Raw genomic sequence first — 24,122 nt, 5'->3', positions numbered from 1 at the left:
GTTTGAAAGAGCGCCAACCCCATGATCCTGCTTTTATTGCTCCCTATGAACAAACAACGTGGGTAACCATTCTATTTCTCTCTAGATCTTGTCCCGGTCCCTCTACAACTTGGCGCCGACCAGCTTGGCATACGCCGCCGTGCTGAACGACTTGGGCCTCTCAATGGGCGCGCCGACGGCACGGTCAATGATGAGCTGGGGAAGCACGCCGAGGGCGCGCGACACGCCAAACAGCACAGTGTAAAAGTTTTGCTCCGTGAGGCCGTAGTACTGGAGGAGGACACCAGAGTGGGCGTCGACGTTGGGGAAGGGGTTCTTGGTCTTGCCGTGCTCCGTCAGGACGCCGGGGGCAATCTTGTAGACCTGCGAGACGAGCTTGAACATGGGGTCGTCGGGCAGGTGCTTGAGCGCAAAGTCGCGCTGCGAGACGTAGCGGGGGTCGGTCTTGCGGAGGACGGCGTGGCCGTAGCCGGGAACGACGCGGCCCGAGTTGAGCGTGCTCCAGAGGTACTCCTTGATCTTCTCGTCGCTGAGGTCGTTGCCAATGGCCTGCTTCATCTCAACGAGCCACTTGAGGACCTCCTGGTTGGCCAGACCGTGCAGGGGACCGGCCAGACCGTTGAGGCCAGCGGCAAGGGAGAGGTATGCAGAGCTGAGGGCGCTGCCGACCAGGTGGGTGGTGTGCGCGCTGACGTTGCCACCCTCGTGGTCCGAGTGGATCGTCAGGTACAACCTCATGAGCTCAACAAAGTCCTTGTTGTCGGCAAAGCCAAGCTGGTTGGCCAAGTTGTACGAGTAGTCCTTGTCCTTCTGGACAGGGGCGACCTTGCCGTCCTTGTACACGTTGCGGTAGATACGGGCAGCAATGGTGGGGAGCTTGGCAATGAGGTCCATCGAGTCCTCAAAGGTGTGCTCCCAGTACTGGGACTTGTGCATGCCCTTGGCGTAGGCCTTGGAGAAGCTAGACTCGTGCTCGAGAGCAGTCACGGCGACGGAGAACTGAGCCATGGGGTGGAGGTCGTTGGGGCAGCGGTCAATGAGCTCCTCGACGAACTTGGGGAGGTCGGAGCGGGCAGCCCACTCGGCGGAGAGGTCCTTGACCTGCTGCTCAGTGGGAACCTCGCCAGTCAGGAGGAGCCAGAAGAGACCTATCCACGATTAGCAGCTTCTCCCACTCTTGGGTTTTCGGTACTGACCTTCGGGGAGGGGCTCCTGGCCGCCAGGGGCCTTGGGGAGAAGTTCCTGGCATTCGGGGATCTAAAGTCTGTCAGATGAGCCGTGCTAGTGTAGCAAACAATTCGACTTACAGTCTTGCCGCGGAAGCGGATACCCTCCTCAGAGTCGAGGACGGAACCCTGGTACAATGTCAGCTTAAACGATGGCGACAGCGCTAGATGTACAAACCTCCCAGACGAGAGACTTGATGCCACGGGCACCACCGTAGACCTGGTCGAGGGTGACCTCGCCGACGACCTTGTTGCCGTACTCCCTTCAATTATACGTCAGGACCGAGCTGCGGCACGGATGGTGGGGGACGGGTGCTTACTTCTTGAGCTTCTTGATCTTCTCAACCTCGCCGGGGATCTTGGCGGCAAAGGTCTCCTTCAGGGACTTGGGTCGAGGGTCAGCTACCATGATTGAGGCAATCGTAGGGGGAGGAAAGGGAGCTTACGCTGGTCTTGCTCGAGTAGAAGCGCAGGCCATTGGAAACCGAGGTACGCACAGGCGTCCTGAACGAGGAGCGCAGAGCAGCCGAGCCGAGGCGCATGGAAGAAGCCATTGTGGGGGGGATGGGTGGACAGTGGGAGGAGAGGGAGATGGAGAGGAGAGGAGCGAAGATAAATTCAACAGAGGGAGAGGGAGGGCGAAGTTGGCAGCAGGACAGTCGGAAAGCTTTGGCACGGGCAGACGCGGGCGATGACAGCCGGGTCGGGTGTGCGTCTGTGCCCGGGCCTGCGCTCCGCTTCTCCAGCCGTCCCCCGAAATATTTCCCCCGGCCTCAGCACACCTCTCTCGTCATCAACAACACCATCCCTCTCCGGCCTTCGCTCTCTCATTCTCCGCTGCAGCTGGCGCCGACTGCTGCTCCAGGCCTGCTCCGTCCCCGCCGATTGCGCCTTGTCGTGCTCCACCAGCCGCATGGGCGACGCTCCCCCACGGATTCGCTGAATTCGGTTAGGGACTGGTACCGTACCGTACGTCAGGCCATCAGTCAGCACAGCACCAGGGCATCGGACAACTGAAAGGCCGCCCGTGACCGCCTTCCCGGCCGGCGGCCCTCGCAGGTCTTGGCGTACGTGCCGTTTCACTCTCGGCTTGCCCTCAACGCGATCGATCGTCAGTCCGACGCCTCCTGAACAGGCAGTCCTACACCTTCGGTACACTTCTCACTGCTCACTCTGCTACGGCCTCGTTTCCCACCAGCTTGCCAGTAGCCGTGTGAGGCGACTTCCTCTTGCTTGCCCTCTTCTGCGCCTTGGACGTGCGCGTCAGGGCTCGCCGCTTCCACACCTCGTACCACTTGCGGCACCAGACGTCTTTCAGCTTGCGACCTCACCTCGCGCTCTGCTCGCTCTACACGTCGCCAACTCTCTTCTGCATCGTCTCCCATCTTCTGCCTAGGTTGATCAAGTGACGTAGCGGCCCGCTCCACCATACCTATTCAACCCCACAACTTGCTAGACCTAGACTGCGCGCACACACTTCCTTTGATCGAGGATAACACGGGCTTCGTCGCCCCATCCCACAAGTAACCATGTCGGCTTTGGAAGAGCTGAATAGCCTGCTGCTGTCGCTGTCTGCGCTGAAACCCCCAGGAGCGAACAAGACCAAAATCACCACCATCACCAACCTCTGCATCAACAACGCCACAGTACGCTCCGATCGCTCCTTGACCATGTCGTTGCGCAACGGCTGACCCTCTCGATAGCAATGCCCTGCCCTCCTCCAGGCCATCAGCAACCGCTTTTCCGCGACCGAATCAACACACAAGCTGGGCGTTCTGTACGTACTGGACGCTGTGGTGCGCCAATGGAACGAAAAGGCGCGTCAGAACAAGGAAGATGCCATGGCATCGGGATATGACCCCGCCAAAACTCCCAACGCTGTAGGCGTCAGTATTGCGACTCAGATGCTCACTCCCATGATGAACGATCTCATTCAGAGTGCGCCCGAAGACCAAAAGGTATGTCCCAACAAGCCGCAGCGAAGCAAAAGGCCATGACCGCAAAACACCAGTCGTGCTGTTATTCTTTAACATTGTAGTCACGAAACTCGTCCAGACTCGCTGCCACCATACGGTGAAATGTACTCACTCTTTCTTTGCAGGAAAAAATCAGCAAGATGATCGAGATTTGGGAGCGCGGCAACACGTTCCCACAGCAGATGCTCGCCGATTTTAAACAGCGCCTGGCAGCGCGTAAGACGACGCAAGCCTACACTGCTAGCGCTGCACATGTTCAAAACCTCATGCAGCCTTTGGCAGCCAACCAATCAGTGGGGACTCCCATCAACTTCGGTCCCGGTCCAATTAGTCAAGCGCAGACTTCAACACCAACTGTTGCTACTTCTAATGCTCAGCCCTCTGGTACAGTTTCTCTGCTTGCCAGCCTCGCCAACCTTGGCAAGCAGCCTTCGACACCGACGCCAACAGCTGTTCAGCAAAACGGCGCGCAGTATGTCGCCCCTGCTCAGCAGCCGCAACAGCATAGCGTAGGCCCCTCTGTGACTGCGGCGCCCATGCCACCATATAGTATTCCTGCCCAAGGACAAGGTAACGGCGCGACTGGATATCCTATTCCAGCTCCAGCTCCCGTGCCGGCGAGCACTGCGCCTAGTCAGCCCGCGCCCCAGGCCCTTCCAGGCATGCCCGGTGTAGGCAATGACCAGTTTGTGCAATTCATAGGCTCCTTGGTGCAGCAAGGATGGTCACCGGAGCAAATAGCACAAATCATCGCTGCCATGGGAGGCGCGCAGAATCAGACGGCTTCTGCCGGCAATGCGGCCGCCTTCAGTCAAAACGGACAAGCACAGGTCGGGACCAACGGTCTGAGCCAATCCATTGAGCAAGTTGCTCAAGATCCTAGATTGAGGGACAGCAATGCCCGTACCCACGACAGGAACCATGATCGTAGTCCGTCTCCTGATCGCAAGCGTCGGCGCATGTCTCCTGTAAATCGACGTGACAGTCCAACGTATGGTATCTACGACCCTGCCACCACACCTCGTGCCAACAACGCTGGACCAAGCGCTCAGCCCGCCGAGCAGCAGGGTGCAGCAACCAGAGGCCGTGGTCGCAAAGGTAAGAAACGTGACAAACACCGCAACTCCCCTGCCGTCAACCAGGGTCCGCCGATTCCCACAGGCCCAGCAGCACAACAGCAAAAGGCTGTCGGCCCTCCGCAGGAAAAGTACGTCCAGCACGACTCTTCTCTCCCTGATGGAAACATCAAAGTTCTTAGTCGCACCTTGTTTGTTGGTGGTGTCAGGTAAGCTTTCTAAGAAGACAAGACACGCCGTCTCACAAGCTAATTGGATGCAGTGGTACGGAGCTAGAGTTGAGATCCATCTTCAGCCAGTTTGGGTCAGTGCAGACGTGCATTGTCAACGCTGAAAAGCACCACGCGTTTGTCAAAATGGTCAACCGCACAGACTCGGTTGCTGCCAAGCTAGGCATGGAGAAGATGAAGGATCCGACAGTGCTGGGAAAGGCTCGCCAGGCAAGTCCAACAGTGCGGCAGCGGTCATCGTTTTTGACTAACAGTTGGCAGACGCGTTGGGGAGTTGGATTCGGCCCTCGAGAATGCAGCGACTACAGCACCGGCATTAGCATCATTCCCATCAACCGCCTAACCGAGGCTGATCTCAAATGGGTCGTCAACTCAGAGTACGGCGGCACGGGCGGCCGACCGCTCGAGACTGGCATGGTGATTGAAGAGCCCGACATTGAGATCGGCACGGGTGTCTCGTCGAAAGGTATGCTCAAAATCACTTCCAACGCTAAAAAGAAACCAAGGCTGATTACTTTGGCAGCCATGAGCAAGCGCGTCGGCCCCGAACCCGGCGGCGGAAAACACTTTGGCAGACACGGCCACCACGGTCACCGTGGCGGCGGTGGGGGCGACGGCCATGGCTCCAGGTTCCGCAAGCCGGACCCCCGTCCTCCCCAGGGCGGCGAGCCTCGTCCTGAACCGCACACCATTGGCGTGCCGCCTCCGGTCCCTGGCTTCGGCTTTCAGTTGCCTGGCATTTGATTGGGGTCGAATACCATAGGTGGTCGGCCCAGTACCTGCTGCGCAGGTCTTGCGAGCACTTGACCGCTCCACTCTCTCCATTTTCCTTGCTCGCGTGCTGCATCTTGTGCACCCTCGACCCAAATCAGGAAATCCCCTGTACCAGGAATGGCGGTGGATACTATCGGTGGTGGCTTTACTCTGCTTTTTTCCTCAAAAAATCTGCATAGCTTGCGGGGCGAAAGCGAGAAGGGGATCGTATGAGGCGGGGAGAGGTAATTCCACTATTATGGAACCCTTCATCTCCCCCTCTTTCTCTCGCCTTTTCTTCTTCGGTCAATTTGATCGGAGCGGCGGGTTATCTCTTATGGATGGAGGTAAACGGGGGTGGTGGGGGTGGTCGGGATGCTTGCTTGCATTTACCTATTCATCCTTTGATCCACCATACGGTCACTCGGCCCTCTTTTTCTTTCCCTCTTCCTTTGCCCCTTTTCTTCTGCATCCTCAAGGACGGGTTCTTTTTCTTCTTTCTCTCTCTCTTGTGCGGCGGCGGTGGAACTTTGGCAAGCCAGTCATAAAAAAAACAAGGGAAGGCAATGAGTTGGCATGGGATGCGAGTGAGCGAGCGAATGAAAATGCGGACATGACAGCAGGTAGTTATATAGCATGTTATGCACGCATGCATTGCTGGCTTTCTTCTATTTTTTCTTCCTTCCTTCCTTCCTTTCTTTCAGGAGGCGGACGACGTTGTTGAAGGGTAGATAGGGGAGGCTGCCGCTGCTGTAGCTGCGCCATCATGAAGGGTTGCGGAAGAGGAAAAGGGTGGTGCAGGAGCGGGTTTGTTCTGTATACCTATGTACTTGCTGAACCTGTTTTGATTGCCTTTTTTTGCGCTTTGTGTTTGATTTTGATTTGATGAGATGGATGGTTGTGGTTGTGGTGGGAGGTGGATAGGTAGGTTGAAGCTCTGCATGCATGCTTTGATTGTATGATACAATAATTTGGTCCCCCCTCTTCTCGTCCTCTGCCGTTTCTGTCGTGTCTTACTGGAAATTTGTACCTTGTGGTCCTGAGTCTATATGATGTACTTGTTTGCTGCCTCTTTGCGCCATCGCGTTGATTCTCTGCCTCTTACGTGCATGTATCTGCCCGGGTATGTACGTCTCGACTGGATTCGCCATCCAATGTTTGAATATCCTGTTGCATCGTGCAATAAAAAGCGAATCTGCTGCTGAGATGGCTGTAGCCTGTCGTTGTAGCAATTGCATTGTGAGATCCATGCGTGTAAGCACTTTGTCCGCCATCTCACGTCCTAACAGTAAGCGAAGAGGAATGAAAGAGAAAATTAAAGCGCTGGTTTTGGGGGGGGGGGGGGGGGGGCGGGTAGGGCACAACATTTTGTGAAGGAGTATCTATGTTTATGTATATGGCAGACTTTCCTTGCCATACTCATCTCCAGTCAACAACAGGCAAAGAACATCTCTTTGTCTCTTCTCCTTGTAACTCATTACGACAAACACACATCGACATGCATGAACAGATGACAGCCATCCATTCCTTTCGTCTTCTTCTTTTTCTGCAGGGTCGGTGTAGCACGACGCACGCATGCTCGCTCGCTTGCTACAAGACACTAGCACCAGTCTGGTCATCCATCTCTTCGCATAACCCATGCGGTTAGACTCAAACAGCTACACCATCTGATACACACCTAGCTCGCTCGGGTGCATTCGGCAGGCTCGGCAGTAGGTAGTAGTAGGTGCGGGCGGGCCGTGACGTACGTCGACTAGCGGCCGTCCCGGCCCATCCGAGCTATTCTGGCGGCATGTGAAAGCGCCACGCCCGGCGAGGGCTACGTAGGTTGGTCTCGTGCCCTGCAAAAAAACAACACCACACAAGCCACCGGATAAACTTGCACGTTTGGCCTTGTTGTCGACATGTCGATTTGGATACGTTCCATTTGCGAGGGGTTTTCGTTTGGTACAGCACATGTGAGAAGGTAGGTGGGCTTTCCAAACCAGAAAAGAGATTTCCGCTCCAAAAAATAACAAAACAGGTTCCTCCGCCCGCCGCCGTCCGCCGCCGCTCTAGATATCCCGCTCGTGTCATATATGTGATGGTAGTAGTCCATTGATACAATTGCCGCTGCTTGAGTTGAGTTATCCCTGCCCAGCCTGTTGGGGTGCCGGGTGTCAAGGAGCAGCGTTGATTGATGTGCTCGGCTGGAGCCGTTACTTCCTTGCCGCTGCGAGCCTCCGGGCGTTGACGCTCATTTCGTAGAGCACGTCCTTGAAAGCGAACAGGAATGCGGCTGTGATGACGCTCTGGGTGACCTTGGGTCCGATGCCTGTTGAATGTTAGAAAGATCCCAGTGGGTTTGTGCTTTGAGGAGACATACCTCCGTAGAGACCGCCCCAGCCCTCCTCCTTAAGGATGCGGCGGAAGCTCGTGAACATGTCCTCCTTGGGACCGTCCTTGCCTGCTACGTGCATGCGGCTCTTGACCGTGATATACGGGTAGGTGATGGACGTGGCCAGCAGCTTGCCAAGCGCACCCAGGTAGAACGAGTCCTTGGGCGTCACGCGCCGCCTCTTCTCCAGCATGTTCTTGAGCTGCTCGAAAATGGTGTATTGCAGGATGGGGTTGATGACGAGCACCAGGGCGGGCATGACGCCGGCAAAGAGACGGGTGAAGCCCTCGTCCTTGATGATGGAGACGAGGGTGCCAATGGTCGAAGGGGCCTTGGGCTTTGCGCCGCCGGGAAGCGTCTCGCTCGACTCGGACTTGCTCCTGGCCGTCATGCGCGTGTTGACAACCCAGATGGGGTTGGTGAGGAGTACCGTGGCGCTGCCGGCCAGGGCACCGGCAATCATCGACTCGATGGTCGTCAGGTTCTTGGAGGCTCGTCCAGCCTTGATGGCCGCCTTCTCAAAGCCGGCCCTGGTCCACTCGTACCCTTGTAGCTGTCAGGAATTTGACACGGCGCGAAACCTCTCTCTTCACATGTTACGCACAGTAATAGTAGACAAAGTTGGTGACGCTGATGCCGAACAGGGCAGATTCGAGGCCGGAGTACAGGCCCGAGATGCCTTCGCGCTGGACGATGCGCTTCGCGGCGTCGAGGGTGGAGGACTGGGCGCGCTTGGACTCAACTTGTGCGCGGGTGGACAGGGTGATGAGCGGGTAGCTGTCATTCATCAGCATGGGTGTTGGAGTCATCCGGCAGGGGCGTGTACGTCAAGGCCATGGAGAACAGGCCTCCGCCAGCCCCGGCCAAGGCATGGGCGACGTTGTCGCTCTGTTGAGAAGCGGTCGAGGTGGCGAGGGAGCCTTGGTCGGCCTTTTTGAGATCTTGAGCTTGGGCGGACGACATTTTGGGGCAGGGCGTGGTGGAGCGGCAGAGGTGGAGAGGGCGGAAGCTAATTTCAGAGTCCAAGCGGATGATGCTGTCAATGACGGAGGGCAAAGCGGAGGCTGAGCGGGAATGGAGTCGATTTGGAGATGGTGGTTGTGTAGATGATGGAATGAATAAAATGATGGTTGCTGGTCGACATGACTGCACCTCACGCATGCACGCGGCCAGTCGGCTTTCCATGACCTCGGCACAGCGGGGAAAGCTTGGCGGCGCACAGGCCACTACCTTAGTTGGATTTGATCCATGCCCTACATGTACATCCATACGTAAAGCTCACCAAATTGGAGCTTGGACACTCCCTGACTCTTCCATGTCGATTTACAAGCTCAGTAGTTCAGGGTAATGTAATGTAGCATTACACAGAGCGTGCCGTGCGCATGTTTGCGGCCTGCCCGCCGTTTTAAAGCTGCGTGCCGCGACCCGACCGTAGATAGCAAGCCGTGGACGTATTCGTAACGAAGCCCAAGAGTTGGTGGCGCAATTCAAAGTCGCCATGTATTTGCCTGAGGTGCCGTGATTGAGAACATCCATGGTCCTCCAGTCGCCAACTGTCACGTCTTTGGCTGTTCATCCAATTCGTCCAGTGGGTGGGTGTGTCGATTAGCGCCCTTGTGCCAGCCCCGGGCGTGTTTCGAAAGGGGCTTCGCCTGCCTGCCTGGGAAAACCGCAACGACCTGACGTCCCCAAATCATCTCAAAACTCTGCTAATCGGCCTATTTAACGACAATCACGTCCTCCACGTCCGCGACTAATTCCCTCCGACATCCTCCTGCCCTGCACTGGCCCGCGTTGCTTGCCTGGTTCTGCTGTACGCGTTGTCGTCAGGTCAAGTCAAGTCAGGGTTCACTTTGACGCTGGACTGGACTGGCCTGGCCTGGGCTCAGTCGCGACAAGACCTGTAGAAGCCAAAAAGATCAAGCACCAACCTAACCTTAGCATCCAACCAACCGGAACTGCGTGACGACTGGACGATGGATTATTCCAACAGCGGAGGCACCGCCGCCCAAAGCTTCGCTCATCAAACCAGTGGACCCAACACTGGCTTCACCCACTTTGCGACGATTGATCCCAGTCTCAACGCGACCCCTCCCACCAACTCGTCGCAGCTTTCTTCTCACGTTGCTGCATCTCCCTCTCCTTACTCCAACCAATCTCCACATTTCAACGGCTCTCCCGGCCCGGCCCAGCACAATGGCTACGTGCCTACCGATCGCGCATTGCCCGATAGAGATTCTGTCACTGCCGACAACCTCGACGATGCCTACGCCCAGTTCATTGTCTACTGCAACCCATATCTGCCCGCCAACATTGCCACTACCGAGCTGAAACGCATCTTCAAGAAGCCACCCATGAGCGATAACAAGACGTTTGACCTCTGGAAACTCTACGGCCTCATCGGCAAGCTCGAATCTGGCGAAATCAAGACCTGGATTCAATTGGCCTTGGACCTAGGCGTCGACTCGCCTGGTCCTGGCCAGTCCGCTCAAAAAGTTCAACAGTACGCAGTTCGATTAAAGGTGAGTTTCTTCCATCATGGTTGTTGTTTCAATTTGAAGTGGGCGTTGGAAGAACCCTGCATTGTGGTTGAGCCTGAGGAGCTACTACTCTGCATCGCAGCCATGCCTATGGAATACCTCAGCGAGCGTTCGAGGAGCAGTCATTCAGAAGCCTACCAAGCCCATGGATACTTCATGCGCACCACTGCTAGCGTTCAGGGAGCTGTCGTTCTGCAGAGGGAGCTGTCATTTCTTACGACACCCACTGTGCAAATCTCTCCAAACATTACTTGTTTAAGATTGTTCTCTGTGAGCTGACACAAATAGCGCTGGATGCGTGCACTGCACGTTGATGGTTTCTTTGAGTTTTTGCGCGGTCGGCCGCACAATTACCTCAACAACATTCCGTCTCCAGACGGACCGGTCCCAGAAGTCCGGGATGGAGTTGCACTAGAGGAAGATCTTGCCGTACGGGCTCTCGATCCGACGTTCAGGCCGAAACGCGGTCGGAGAAAAGTCGACGAAGTGGATGGTGGCAGCAATCCAACGCCCCCCAAAAGACCACAGCTGGACACGTCCTTTGCCCTGAATACTCCTCACCAGCACCCTCATTCAGCCTACGCTCAGAGTGCTCTTGCACTGAGTGCCCAGCCAAACGACTACAGCGATCCGTGGGCCTCGCTGTCGGTTGCCAACGCGCAAAGAAGTCTCGAGCCACAATCCGCTGCGACTGCTCCTGGAGGACAACAATTCCGATTCAGCCAAGACAATCCACATACGCCGCACCCAATGTCCGCCGTGAGTCCAATGACCGATCGGCCTCCAGACTCAGCATTCCCCGACGACGCGTCGTCTGCGATAACACCGTCGACGTCAAAACGACAACGAAGACGACATGGCCCGGCCGTCTCATCAGCATGGCCTAGCAGCAGTGGAGGTGGGGGCGGGAAGATTCGTGGCAGGCCGCCACAAAATCGATCCGTCCGAAATGGGCCATTCGTCACATTTCCAGCCAATCCAAACGCCAAAGAAGGACCGAAATCTGACTACCGCCGACACAGCAGTTCGGGGCAAACTCCGGTTGACCAGAGCGTGGGACAGCAACTACTCGAAGCGTCACAACACCAAGGCCGGCAAGTCCATCCAGCATACCAGTTCCCGCCGACACCAGCATCAGCAACGCAGGCTGGGCAAATGGCGCCTGCACACAACAGGGCTGGGCAGCGTCTGTCTTTGCAGGTTCCTCAACACCAGGGCGGGCCCGTACATCTAGTAACTCCGACGGTGCTTGTCAACGGTCAGTCGGACAGTCCGCATGCGCATCAAGTGCCGCAATTCGCTCCAGCCGGAAAGCCGGCACCAAGGGTCTCGCGGGAAGATCTCAAACGGCTTTTGGTTGCGGACCTTTTGCGTGCCGACCTGACAAGTCGAAAGCGATTGCGTGGCCAGGAAGCAAAGGATCTGGCAGATTCACTGCTCAAACGCCTGGGCTCACAAAATGACGGGCCCTCAGTTGTCTTTTCCTCGAGCGGAAAGCCAGACTTGGAAATGCAACTGGTGGCTTTTGCCTGCTGGCTGGGGTATGCGGCGCAGCTCGGTTTCGCCAACGGACCTGTGTCCGGGGGCCAGAAGAAGATTGCGGTACAAAAGTACAGAATCAGTGGCGACGGGTACGAGAGTCCGATAGACGACGAAGAGGACGAAGACGGCCAAACAGACGGGACGCCAGCGGCTGGCGAGGACGGCAAGATCAAGGAAGTGTTTAATGTCAGCTGGAGCTTGCTTTTAGGGGGGTGCAGCGGTGAGTTCAAAATCCAGGGTCTGAGCATTGATGGCGCCGAAGCGGAAAAGGAAGAGGAGACACAGGGCGAACAGGAAGAGGACGAGGCGGAGAAGGAGAAGAAGCTGCGAGACAGGGTCAAGGCGCTAGAGGCGGAGCTGAAGACCAAGGACAAAGAAGTGCAGGAGTGGCGGCAGCGGGTGTTGGAGGTGGTGCTGTGAGAGGGCGTAATGCATGAAACTTGAGGGCTGCAAGCATCCCGCCCGTTGTGACGATCTTTTTGGAGCAGCGCGGAGGTGACTTTGGAGCGCGGGGAGAGCAGATCTGCACAGGGAAAACCCGGGCGACTGGTAACGGCTCCACCAAACCTCAGTCTGACCCTTTGGGCCTCCGACGCCCTCGCTCGCCGTGCCACTCCCATCTCCCTCTTGTCCATCTTGTCCCTCTAGCCATCAACAGCTCCTCCCGCCCCTCTCCGCCCCCGGTCACGCTCAGGCTCAGGCTCAGGCTCAGGTCCTCGACTCTTGGTCGGCCCGAGACCCGGCGCGCCTAGGTCGAGCCAGAGATCGGTCGATCCGCGCATATCAGCAGTATCCGTATTCGAAATGACTCTGCCGCGTTCGAAGCCCCGGCCCGCTGAGAATTAGCTTCCTTGCCTGGCTCTCTCCTCTCCAAACTCTCGCCTCTTCACACTCGTCAGGTCGTGCTACTGTCGTCCCTGTCTGAGCTGCGCTGCCCATCAGCCCTACCTCACCCAGGAGCACGAGGCTCTGTACTCCTCCTCCTCGTGTCTCGCATTGCACCCTAGTCGCCGCTGCTCCCCGTCCGTCTTTCCGCCGTCTCGAATCGGAGCCGCCTCTCTACACCACCCACTCTACCAATTGCTGCTGCCGGTTCTCCTCGACGCACGATCCCATGGGTTGACGCGCGATGCTCGCCTCATTCGCCTCGAAAGGCCCCGCTGCCTCCCACAACCACAAGGCCGGTCCACCCTCGGAAAAGTCTCACAGCGTATCCGGCTTGCCGTGGTATCTATTCGGTGGCCTACGCTCCCCATCGTCTGCCTCGCCTCAAGGTCCGGAATCCGAGCCCGACATTTACGCAAGGGACGACGTCTTTGGCGAAATCGCGCTCATAGACTTTTTTGAAGTCGAGCAGAAACCCGTATTCGTCGTCGATTTGCTCGCCAGAGCCTTCAGCGCTCCCGACATCTACTCCAACATCCAAGCCGAGCCAAGGTCGCTGCCCATCATATACTGCAACCCGTTCCTTTTGGATGTTCCCGGTCTCCTCGACGTCGTGACGGGCAAAAAGAGCGCGGATCCCTACACTCAGCCAGCATGGGTCACCTACTCCGTCCTTCGAGCGTGGATCATGGACGATGGCATGAGGGACTGGGCCCCGAGGAGGAAAAAAACTTCTATCGTGTATGGTGGGATGAAGTGGAACGCCACAACCGTGCGAAGGAGGTGGAAAGTGGTTGTCGGAGATGCCTATCGCCACGAGTCGGACATTACCTGCTACTACACCAACGTTGTTTGGGCAAACAAGGCGGTTGGGACGGTGGCTACGATTGAAAATGTGCCGAAGCAACCGGAGCCTCGTGCTGCGCAAATCCCGGACGATCGACCGAGAGAACAAGTGGACCATGGGATGCCAGAGATTGCGGAGACTGCCCAGGAAGAAAAGACCGAAAGTCACCCGTCGTCGCAAAAGCCACAAGTCCCTGCCATTGCGACGACGCGAAGGTTGAGCTCACCACCGCCGACGAGCGCCGCACCCGTCACGCCAGGAACCAGCACCAACGTCCGTCATAGCTCCCTGACAGCTAGTGTCCGCCATGACTGGACCTGTGAACCACCACCTCCAAATCTCTCACCACACATCCAGCTCGCTCGAAGTGTCGATTGGGCCTCCACGCCCCTGGGGCCTATTGGCAAATGGTCGAATGCTCTAAGACACATGTGCAACCTGCTCATGGCCTGTCCAAACCCGGCTATCCTTTTCTATGGTCCTTCCCTTACCATGATATACAACGATCAATATCTTCCACTTGCTGGAGAAAAGCACCCCGCGCTGCTTGGATCTGCACCGTGGGTTGGCTTCAGCGAGGCTTGGGACGACTTCGAGCCCTTCTTCCGGACTTGCGAAGTGTCTGGTCGTGGCGCGATGGTTGAAAACATGTTGCTCTTTCTCAACCGCGGAAATGGACCCAAGGAAGAAATGTACTGCTCGTTCAGTTTCACACCGGTCTTGGAAGAGGACAAAATTGTCGGCTGGTACGAGGTGGTCTTTGAGACGACCAAGCAAATGATTAGTGAACGGCGCATGTCGACACTACTTCGGCTTGGAGAGATTCTGGCCACTTCACAAGATCTCAAGGCTTACTGGCAGCATGTCCTGCAAGCATTGGGTACAAACAGTCACGACATTGGTTTTGCCGTTCTATACTCGGTTCAAGACTCTACAGCAGAAGGCCATATTACAATACCAGATTCGGCTGGTCCGAAGAGATACGATCTGGAAGGTTCCATAGGAGTACCAGACGGGCACCCAGCTCGAGCAACCCCGATCGATGTAACCCAGGGTCGAGACGGTTTCACCGCCTACTTTCGCAATGCTGCACAATGCGATGAGCCGTTGCTGCTCCGAGTCGAGGATGGCACTCTGCCAGAATCACTAGTGCAAGGAATTGAGTCTCGTGCCTGGCATGAGCCTTGCGATTCCGTCGTCATTAGCCCCATCCGGCCAACCACCGGCCATGCCCTCACTCGCGACACTGCCGTCGGCTTCTTGGTCATTGGCTTGAACTCGCACCGTCCGTACGACGAAGAGTACCGCACCTTTATCAACCTCCTCAACCGCCAAATCACCACCTCCATGGCCTCCGTGCTTCTCCTCGAAGAAGAGACTAGGCGCGGCCGCACTATTGCTGAGCAAGCCGCCTACGACCAATTCAAGATTGAGGAACTGCTGCGTTTGCGCACTCAGGAGCTTGAACAAAGCGAGTTACAACTCAAGCACTTTGCCGATGGTGTCCCGACCGGCATCTTCGTCCTCGAATTCACCCCTGACAACATGGCCGGCACCTACCGCTACAGGAACGAAAAATGGTTTGAGCTGACGGGCGACACTCGCGAAGACACGGGTTCGTGGCGCTCGCCTCTCTGGCAGCTCATGCACCCTGACGATGTGCCCGGTGTCCGTGTCGAGTGGCGAAAGCTCATGGAGGAGAAGACGGAAGTCTCGTTTGAGTTTCGCATTCCCCGGAGCAAGGTCAATCGCCTCCCTAGGCCGCCTGTGGATGAAAGCTTTCCCTGCACGTGGATATTATGCTGCGCATTTTCGATTGTCACAGAAGACGGGTGGTTGAGGAGTATTGTCGGCAGTGCGACGGACATCACTGCCGTAAAGTGGGCCGAGGGCATTCAGAAGAGGAGGATGGAGGACGCGTTGGAGGCGAAGAGGCAACAGGAGAACTTCATCGACGTCACGAGTCACGAGATGAGGAATCCGCTGAGTGCGATTATGATATCTGGTAAGCGCGATGGGCGTCATGCTCAGAGAAGAATTCTGCTGACTGCGTACAGCGGACGACATCATCACTTCACTATGCTCCCTTGAGAGTGATTCGATGAATTTCGAAACCGTTGTCAAAAACAGCATCGACGCTGCACAAACAGTGCTACACTGCTGTCAGCATCAAAAACGAATAGGTAAGCCCTCGACCATCGATGATTTGGACCATCTGACAAGGAGCAGTCGACGACATTCTGACCATAAGCAAACTGGACTCGGGGCTCTTTAGCATTGTTCCAGTCAAGGTCGCGCCCATAAGGCTCCTCGAAGATCTTTCCAAAATGTTCGCCGGCGAGTACAATGCCGCAGGCATCACGGCAACAACCCACGTCTCAGAATCTTTCAACGCCCTTGGGATCGACAACGTCATCATGGACTCGTCACGTCTCAAACAGATTCTTATCAATCTCGTTACCAATAGCATCAAGTTTACGCAATACTCTTCAACCAGAAAAATAAGCATTAGCGTCAGCGCTTCGCTGGAAAAGCCCATCCAGAGCCCTGAAGGAATTGAGTACCTGCCGCTGCGCCGACCGCGCGAGGACCTTACTCTCCGTCGCGAGTGGGGAACAGGCGACGCATTCTTCCTCCAGTTCTCCGTCACCGACACGGGATGCGGTCTCAGTGTCGACGAGAAGAAACTGCTCTTCATGCGATTCTCCCAAGCTCCTCGCACCATGGTGCACTACGGCGGAAGTGGTCTGGGCCTTTTCATCTGTCGGGAGCTGACGGAGCTCCAAGGCGGCGGCATTGGCGTCGAGTCCGAGGCTGACCGCGGATCGACGTTTGCATTCTTTCTCAAGGTGCGGAAAAGCGTCGAGCACGAGCTGCATCTGGAGAGCGGGCCTGGGGCATCTTCTGGAGAAATCGTCAAGGTCAAGACGCGGGATTGTGGCGATATTGCTGAAGTCGAGCCCACGGCGCAACGACAGAGCCAAAACCTGGAGCAAGCATTTGAGCAGCCTCTGGTGCAGAGAAAAGATTCCAGAGTGCCCAGCGTCTACATGCCCGTAGAGTCACTACCACATCGGCCTCAACAATCACCCCCTGCCACGCCCCCTGTCAGCTCATCGGCATCCAATACCGACCCTCTCGACCCGTCTTCCTCCCCTGAACAAAGCCACAAAGTGGCACCCTCGTCTCGACCATCAGAACCGCGACCTTCCAAACCGACATCCTCGCGCAAGTTCACCTGCCTCATCGTTGAAGACAACAAGGTCAACCAATCCGTCATGTCCAAAGGCCTCGTCAAGCTGGGCCACACGGTGTACGTGGCGAACCACGGCCTCGAAGCACTCGAGTTCCTGAAGGGCACCAAGCTGTGGCGACACGACACGCTCGTGGACGGGCAATCGCCTCTCATCGCCGGCGGCAACGGGCCCCTCACCCCCGAGACGCCCGGCGCCGAACACGACCGCATGCTCGCCCCGCCCCACGGCGGCGTCCCCGAGCACGTCCTCTTCACGCCGCCCACCGGCGACGCCGACGGTAGCAGCGACAGCAACCCAGGCGGCGGTGGCAGTTTCCTGGGGCCCCCTGGCCCGAGCCTCGCTCGCCAGGGCCCGCCCGCAGCTTCTCAGACGTCGGCCATGACCACCGACGCCGCCGCCGACGACCTCACCGTCATTCTCATGGACATCGAGATGCCCGTCATGGACGGGCTGACGTGCGTGCGGCGCATTCGGGCGCTGGAGCGCGAGGGCCGCCTCGGCGGCTGCGGCGCCGGGCCCGTCCGCGTCATTGCCATTACGGCGAATGCGCGCGTTGAGCAGGTGCAGGCTGCGATGGATGCGGGGATGGACGATGTGGTTAGCAAGCCGTTTCGCGTGGGGGAGCTTATTGCCAGTATTGAGCGGTTGGTCGACAAAGGGGGGTGATGTGGATGTGGGTAGGTGCCAGAAGTCGAGGCACTCGCTCTACCGCCTCAACACCACTGCTCCGCGTAGCAATGGCTGCGTCGGTTGTATTCAACAACGCGCTAAGCTGCCCGCTGCCCCAAGGCGAGCTCGGGCCGATGGAACTCTCATTTATCCATCCCCCTACCAAAAAAGCAGCGCACCAAAGGAAAATGAGCCAGAGGGCAAGGAAAGCACACCATCATTCACCTCCCTTCAACAAGAGCGAAAAGAAAGGAAGCAAAGGGGAACGAGAGGGAGGAGAGCAGAGCAAAGCAGAGCAGAGCAGAGAAGAGCGAATCCAAAAAGGGGAGGAGCGAGGCAGGTGTTTTAAGGCGCGTACGTGTGCGCGTGGGCGCTTTTACTGTAATGATACCCGCTTTTTTCGTCGGTGCTGAGCCGTCACCTGCACCGACGACGAATTGACTAACTATATATGCGAATAAAATGAATGCATGCATGTGTTTGATTGAGTGAGTGATTGGCTTGGAGGGTGAAAGTAAAGGTGTTGGGCTGCATGTGTGCTGTGAAATCTATGTTGGATGGAAAAGGGTTGCGGTGAAGCTTAAATCACAGGTTCCATTAATGTAGGTAACGTGCCAGGCAATGTGGGAGAGATCTAGGGAGCAGTCACGGACACAGCACGCCAAAACCTGCAACGAAGGAAGAAGATAAGTAAGCTATGATGAGCAAGCGCAGTGGCAAATAGCAAACAGCAAACATCAAACGAAGCAAAAAAGCAGCAAGGACTCCCGTACCCACCCACTCCTTCTCCTGCAAAAGCACTTATTCATCCCACTACAACCCCCTACGCACCCAAACTCAACTCCGCAAGCTTCCGCCTGAGCACTTCCTCCAAGCGCCCCTTATCCGCGCCCCTACCCGCGCCCGCTAAACGCACGGCCGCCTCGCCCCACGCACGACACCGCGCGTCGTCGTCGGCGCAGTAGAAGTCGACGGCGCGATTGAACGACGAGGTGGCGAGCCATTCGAGTTCGGTTTGGGGGTACGCCACCGCCGCCGGTGACGAGGAGGAAGACGCGATGGCTGTGGCTTGGTGGACGCAGGAGAGGGCGATGGTGTCGGGGGAAGAAGAGGATGAGGAGGACGGGGAAGAGGAGGAGGTGGATGATAGCGACGGCGTGGCGAGAGAGAGTTGGAAGAGGCAGCGCAGCCAGCGCGAGAGGTGCGCGACGTCGTTTTGGCTCTTGTTGCTGCCGCTGCTGCCGTTTACCTGCCAGCTGGCATTGATGATGCGCTGCAGGACGTCTAGGATGCGCCGGCGGTGGTGCGCCGTGGAAGGCAGCGCGGACGCGTCGTCCCCGTTTCGACTGTCTTGCTTGCACAGCTCGGCGTGTGCGTTGAGCGCCAGGTCCGCTAGCGTCGCCAGATGATGCGCATACCACGCCTGGTCTCCGCCTGCGCCCGTCTTCTGCACCGCGTCATGGTCGGAGCATTCGGTGAAGAGCGCGTCGAGGCTGTCCCAGTTGCGCGACATGAGCGCCGCCTCGAGCTCATGGCGGAGCAGCTGCGCGCGCTTGCTGAACAGGTCGGACAGACTGGAGCCGCCTAGGTCGGCGTTGGGCGTGAAAGCGAGGAGGAGCGCGCGGTACGCTTTGGAGTGCTGGGACACGCGGGCGTAGGCGTTGATGGAGTCGGGCGTCGAGTCCGAGGAGCGAGCGAGGACGACGGCGCTGGATCCCGCGATGAAGTGTGCGATCAAGAGGCGCAGGGTGATGTCCGTTGGCGTCGACGACGATGCCGCGCCGGCAGACCCGCCGCTCGTTTGGAGCAGGCTGGTGAATTTGATGCAGCTGTCGAGCATCGAAAGGAGCTGCGCGGGATGCATCGAGGCAAGGTGCTTAATGCAGATGTTGTAGCTGTTGCGCGAGAACCACTCCAGCTCTTCGTGAGGGAAGACGGGATTCCTCTTGCCCCCTTCTCCCGGCTTGTGCTTGTCTGCTTGCGCCGCAGCACCCTTGAACAGCTTTGCCAAGTACCCCATCACGTCGTCAGTCGAGGAGTTCGGCGGCTCGAGCTCATTGACAAGCATTCGAGCGGTGCAGCGCAACAGAGCCGGTAGGTGGACACCAGGCGGAGGTTCGTAGTCGTACTTTTCCAAAATTCTTTGGAGCGCCAGAATTGTAGACTGCTTGTCGTCCGCCACCTGGGCGTCCATGACACAGGCATAGAGGATGGTCGCGTCGGTTTCCGATTGAGAGCAAACCACATCGAGGCATTCGGCAGCAAAGGCTCGGTCGTGGTCCCTGAGAGCCACTTTGTACATGAGGAATCGCGTCAGTGGCTCCTTTCTCCCCGCTCCGGACATTTGGAAAAATATTTCACGAGCTACGGCCCAGTCCTGTCTCGCAGTGGCACACATTATCGTCTTTCGCGCAATCTTGGCTCGATTTTGTTCTCCTGATTTGGCAAATATGGGGTGCAGCGCCAGTCGAGCCACTCGTTCCGCTGGGGCATATTGCTCTTGTTTGCAGTTTCCCTCGATTCGTTTCCATAATATTGTTTGGGATGCGTGGGTTGCTGGGGCACTAAATGGCTCCCCCATGTTCTGATGTACGTTGTCAAATATCTCGAAGAGGGCCTCGATAGAGTCTTGGTCGTTGCTTTCCACCGTGATCCATATTCTGGTGACGATTGCCTTTTCGATCCACGCCTTATTTTGGTGTTCGAAAAGCCGTGAGTAAAGTAGATCGTCCAGAGTCTTTAACGACAGATCTGGGCTCCAATTCATGAGCCTGTGGATGTGGTGGATTACAGTCCTGAAATTTTGCTCTGTAAGAACAACCAGTCTCATCATGCGATCCAAGGCCTCATGGTAGTTGACCACGTCTGGATTCTCCTGAGAAGTGAGAAGATCCATTCGAAGCAGGGAAACGACCGTTTTGTCCCCTTGGCTCATCTCCAACACGTCGATGAGACCGCTCGCCTTTTCTCTAGCATCCGGTCTCTTGTGCTTGAGGTGCGCCCGTATGAGGTAGTTGAGCACCGCGAGCCGGAGCTCGCTCGCATCATTTGTCAGCTCCTCAATGCTTTGCTCGCCAATGACATTGTAGGCCCGGTCGAGCCATATAACAGCCTTTTCGCATTCTTGCTTCTGCAACAGATCCTTGCCGATTTCAAAGAGGACGTCAGCAAGCATCTCGGCCGTCTCAGGCGAAAGGTGAGAAGAATCGAGGCCGCTTTTGGAGTAGAAGTATTCGGCAAGGTCGAGTCTGGATTGCTTCCAAGCCTACGCAAATGTCAGTCTTGGACGTTGTGGTAAGAATGCTTCGCGACCCACATGCGCCGTGCGGAGGACAAAATACTCGGCGGTCAGTCTGTCGTATATTTCTCGGACATCTGAGTCCAAGTCCTGACGTTGATCCGCAAACTCGTCTTGCCAGTGGGCTGCCCGCTCCAAAGCTTTTGTGCAAGCATCCAAATGTCCCTGCTCGAGACAAAACTTGGCCGCTTTGAGCGCTACCCTCAACACTCGTATCACATTGTCCAGGGTCTTGACGGCTCTCCCACTCGTTTGCGCAGAGTCCAGTAGCAAGACGGCAAACACGCGTATGAGACATAGGAGCTTCCTGCGAGACTCATCTCTACTAGTCGGCTCGTCTCGAAGGATTCGGGTGGAGAAATTCCACAGCTCCGTAGCATGCCGATCAAAGATGTCGGCTTTGGACGCGAGCGCTGGGGATTGAGATAGTGGAAACTTGTCAATGTGGTGCTGCAATTCCTGCGGGAGGTCTGGAGCGGCAAGGTTGGAATGGAAGCGGCGGTGAAGGGTGCTTGCAAAGGCTGCGCGAAGTGTCTGTTAGCAAAGACTGCGTGAAGACGGAGTCGCCGATGCACCAACAGGTCAGCGACGCAATGTGCTTTTCCTCAGCTTGGCGGACCTTGGGGCCGGAGTGCATGTCGATGAAAGGATGGGTTGTGGGTGGGAGGGTGAATGCTGGAACTTTTGCGGGAAAAGTAGAGAATCGTCGGAATTTGGGTCCGAGGCAGCAGGCCAGTCGCGCAGAGTCGCTCTCTCGAGGCGCAATGTTTTGCGAGCAGAAATGCTAGAGGATTCGAACTTTCCCACCACACGAGATGGACTGAGAGTCAAGTCACTGTGGCTAGCGATCTGCGCCTCGACTGTCGAAATTTCAGCCTGCACAAGCATATTTTACAGACTATCTTTCGCCCAGAGCGACTTACTAGCAGAGCTTATCGAATTCACCTATTCAGCGCAAACCCGACAACTCCAAAGCAAAACCAGAATCGACAGATGGCCACCCAATTCCTTTCTGATCCGTTGGCCTATCCCTTTTTGTCTATGTTCACAAAGAGCTGGAGAGGAAGCAACAAGTATATACCCCAAAGATCGAGTAATTAAGGGTCGTCACTGTCGGTAATAATAGGCAAGAAATTCCCAATGATTAGGGATGGGCTGAGCCGCATTAGTTCCAGAAACATGGCCCAAGGCTGCAAGACTTACATATCGTAAGCATCGCGACGGATGGTAAAAGAAAAGCAGCAACGAATCTCTGGCTCCTTGGATTCCGGGTCTGGGTTTTTCAAGAGACAGCTTGTCAGGATCGCCTTTTGCGAACTGTCAAACGCAATGGCGCCAAACTTTTCCCAGTAGCTAACCAGAGACTTCTCCTCGACGATCTCGTGGAGAGAAGTCTTGCCCTACAAAGTGTTAGCATTTCTGAAGTGTAGATAGCTGACCCAATCTCACATCGCGCAGATTCTCGGTGGGAACTTTGACGAGCTCTGCCATTTCGTTGTTGGCCCGAAATATCTCGCCCGTTCTCCTCCAGCAACATGCTGGAATAGCCATGCTGGCAAAGACGCGGTCGTACTCCATCAGACACCTCTCGAACCACATTTCGACCCGCACGAGCTCGATGTCGGTTAGTGTCTGCACGCGCTCTCTGAACTTTGGCCGAAATCTGTCCATGCAGCGCAGAATCTTTTGCCGCGACGTTGGGTGAAATTTGCGCTCCATGTATTGATAGAGCCGTGCGTAACCCTTGATATAGTTGAAAGGCTTGAGCAAGCCGGCATCAAACTTGGCCTTGAGCAGCTTGTTCATGCGCTCTTCAGGCGCATCGGTGCCAGCAGGATCAGCAGCCGTCATGTAGTAGACTTCGCGAGCTTTGTCAAGCGGAAAGCTGCTCGAAGGCCGCGAGATTTGGCTGCCTGCTTTGGGTTGGGCGGGCGGTTGTGGTTGGCTACTAAGCTGGTTGGGAGGTGGCATGGAATTCGGGCCAGATAGCATGTTCATGGTGTTTGTCAAGGATTGATCGGGCAGGACTTGTCCCTGCTGAGTATCCTCACCAGCGTACATGCCGCCATCGTCCAAGAAGCTGGTGCTCAAAAAGTCGTTTAGCAGATTGTACTCGTTGGAAGCCTCGCTCGAATTGAACATGTAGGATGGATGAAAGGCGTGCATGTCCTGGAAGTTGTTAGGGGTGCCGAAATTCCAGTCATTGTAGTTCAAGACTTCCCGAACCTCGCGTTAGCAAATTTGTCAACCAGGGGGAAGTGTCAAAGTCACGAACAAGACTGCGAACTGCCCGCAAGATTGGAGGCTTGAGGCGCAGAGACTGGCGCGGGCTGAGCAATGGAAGCAGAGTTTGAGATGCCTTGGGGCATTGGAGGCGGCGGGAGAGCTAGCCCTGAGTCTTGCGAGTTGTTACGCTGATCTATTGGGCGCAGTGTGCCATCGGGGGTCGTAGTAGGGTCCAGCTTTTTCGAAGCTTCCGCATCCCCAGGGGTTCCTCCCGGCGGCTCCGTCTTTTGGCGCTTTGCAGGCTCGCGCGGTTCATCGTGGCAAAGATGGCCAATATTCCGCTTGATACACCTGGTACACGGACGCTCCTAATAGTATCCAGGGCGCTGCAGTCAGCGCGTGCATCCAGCCTCACCGGCGCATAGGGCTCGGACTTACGAGGTCGCATGTCATGTGCTGTAGACACACAGATAGCATCATAGTCAGCATGTCGTGTTCATCTACAGCTGTGCCCAGCCCACATACGCTTGCGCCCGGCGCAGGACAGCAGGAAAGGGTCGCGGCGGCTCACCGAACGTCTGCAATAGATGCATGCTGGGCGGTCGGCAATGTCAGCAAAACTAGGACAAACGGTTATGGTCTTCAGCTCACCATGATTGACCTTCCTCCTCTTCTTCGCTGAGCTCTGGTTCTTGGTTGCGGCATCGGCACTCTTGTCAAAGTCGGGTTTCGAATCTTTGGACGCCGAGGATTTGCTGGAGGCGTCGCCCTGGTAGCCGGATTCCCGTGGCGATGTCATAACCGGAGGCGCAGCTCCATTAGAATCCTTTGCGGCGGTGTCTTGTGTAGCCTCAACCATCGAATGGGGTTATGGAGCTCGGAAAAGACTGAGGAGCGGATGCGGATCGGAACAGCGCCGGCGCAGGCGCATACGGGTCTTCGTCGGAAGGGCGCGTCAGAAGCTGTGGCGGACACATGGAAACGTCAGGTCGACGGCGAAGAAGGACGAGAGGACTGGCGGGTGCGGCGTGGGAGGAGATGAAGCCTTGGAGGGCTTCAAGTGGAGGCTCGGTGCAAAAGAGGGCGCGCGGGCGAAGGCGGGGCGTGTGATGGCCTTCCCTTTGCGCCGGCGCTTGGCGCGTCGCTTTTGACTTGATTCTCCGATGTCACTCACTACATGTACCTACAAGGGACCGGGACAGAAGCATGTGGTAGGGCTA

At 56.6% G+C, this 24,122-nt stretch overlaps 7 protein-coding genes across 7 annotated transcripts; 3 read left to right on the top strand and 4 right to left on the bottom strand.

The window, feature by feature from the left end:
• Positions 1-63: 63 nt before the first annotated feature.
• Positions 64-2,059, bottom strand: J3D65DRAFT_464924 (citrate synthase-like protein). Its single transcript, XM_066796464.1, has 6 exons — positions 1,673-2,059; positions 1,547-1,611; positions 1,405-1,489; positions 1,308-1,355; positions 1,197-1,257; positions 64-1,148 (listed from the first exon to the last, which is right to left on the bottom strand). The coding sequence occupies exons 1-6, from the start codon at positions 1,778-1,780 to the stop codon at positions 103-105; spliced, it is 1,413 nt and encodes a 470-aa protein (XP_066653012.1). The 5' UTR covers positions 1,781-2,059; the 3' UTR covers positions 64-102.
• A 696-nt stretch (positions 2,060-2,755) lies between these two features.
• Positions 2,756-5,252, top strand: J3D65DRAFT_669687 (uncharacterized protein; the record flags this gene model as incomplete). The annotated part of the gene is made up of 6 exons (XM_066803219.1): positions 2,756-2,872; positions 2,930-3,184; positions 3,328-4,487; positions 4,541-4,730; positions 4,770-4,974; positions 5,032-5,252. 6 exons carry the CDS (start codon positions 2,756-2,758, stop codon positions 5,250-5,252), a joined length of 2,148 nt encoding a protein of 715 aa, XP_066653011.1.
• A 2,207-nt stretch (positions 5,253-7,459) lies between these two features.
• On the bottom strand, positions 7,460-8,601 carry J3D65DRAFT_556871 (mitochondrial carrier domain-containing protein; the record flags this gene model as incomplete). Its single annotated transcript, XM_066797282.1, has 4 exons — positions 7,460-7,575; positions 7,627-8,184; positions 8,243-8,415; positions 8,465-8,601. The coding sequence occupies 4 exons, from the start codon at positions 8,599-8,601 to the stop codon at positions 7,460-7,462; spliced, it is 984 nt and encodes a 327-aa protein (XP_066653010.1).
• Positions 8,602-9,394: 793 nt separating this feature from the next.
• Positions 9,395-12,322, top strand: J3D65DRAFT_464873 (ARS binding protein 2-domain-containing protein). The gene is made up of 2 exons (XM_066796463.1): positions 9,395-10,160; positions 10,467-12,322. The coding sequence occupies exons 1-2, from the start codon at positions 9,615-9,617 to the stop codon at positions 12,138-12,140; spliced, it is 2,220 nt and encodes a 739-aa protein (XP_066653009.1). The 5' UTR covers positions 9,395-9,614; the 3' UTR covers positions 12,141-12,322.
• A 527-nt stretch (positions 12,323-12,849) lies between these two features.
• On the top strand, positions 12,850-17,853 carry J3D65DRAFT_700503 (uncharacterized protein; the record flags this gene model as incomplete). Its single annotated transcript, XM_066804080.1, has 3 exons — positions 12,850-15,457; positions 15,510-15,635; positions 15,676-17,853. 3 exons carry the CDS (start codon positions 12,850-12,852, stop codon positions 17,373-17,375), a joined length of 4,434 nt encoding a protein of 1,477 aa, XP_066653008.1. The 3' UTR covers positions 17,376-17,853.
• A 98-nt stretch (positions 17,854-17,951) lies between these two features.
• Positions 17,952-21,511, bottom strand: J3D65DRAFT_464862 (meiosis protein SPO22/ZIP4 like-domain-containing protein). Its single transcript, XM_066796462.1, has 3 exons — positions 21,256-21,511; positions 20,695-21,197; positions 17,952-20,643 (listed from the first exon to the last, which is right to left on the bottom strand). Exons 1-3 carry the CDS (start codon positions 21,311-21,313, stop codon positions 18,202-18,204), a joined length of 3,003 nt encoding a protein of 1,000 aa, XP_066653007.1. The 5' UTR covers positions 21,314-21,511; the 3' UTR covers positions 17,952-18,201.
• Positions 21,512-21,599: 88 nt separating this feature from the next.
• J3D65DRAFT_631959 (uncharacterized protein) lies at positions 21,600-24,109 on the bottom strand. The gene is made up of 6 exons (XM_066800967.1): positions 23,554-24,109; positions 23,474-23,496; positions 23,341-23,358; positions 22,952-23,270; positions 22,126-22,892; positions 21,600-22,076 (listed from the first exon to the last, which is right to left on the bottom strand). Exons 1-6 carry the CDS (start codon positions 23,759-23,761, stop codon positions 21,876-21,878), a joined length of 1,536 nt encoding a protein of 511 aa, XP_066653006.1. The 5' UTR covers positions 23,762-24,109; the 3' UTR covers positions 21,600-21,875.
• Between the last annotated feature and the right edge of the window lie 13 nt (positions 24,110-24,122).

This window comes from Phyllosticta citribraziliensis, assembly GCF_038025025.1.
Source record: "Phyllosticta citribraziliensis strain CPC 17464 chromosome Unknown J3D65scaffold_9, whole genome shotgun sequence".
Lineage (NCBI taxonomy): Eukaryota > Fungi > Ascomycota > Dothideomycetes > Botryosphaeriales > Phyllostictaceae > Phyllosticta > Phyllosticta citribraziliensis.
The sequence above is the reverse complement of the archived record's forward strand: the minus strand, read 5'-3'. Positions and strand labels throughout refer to the sequence as shown.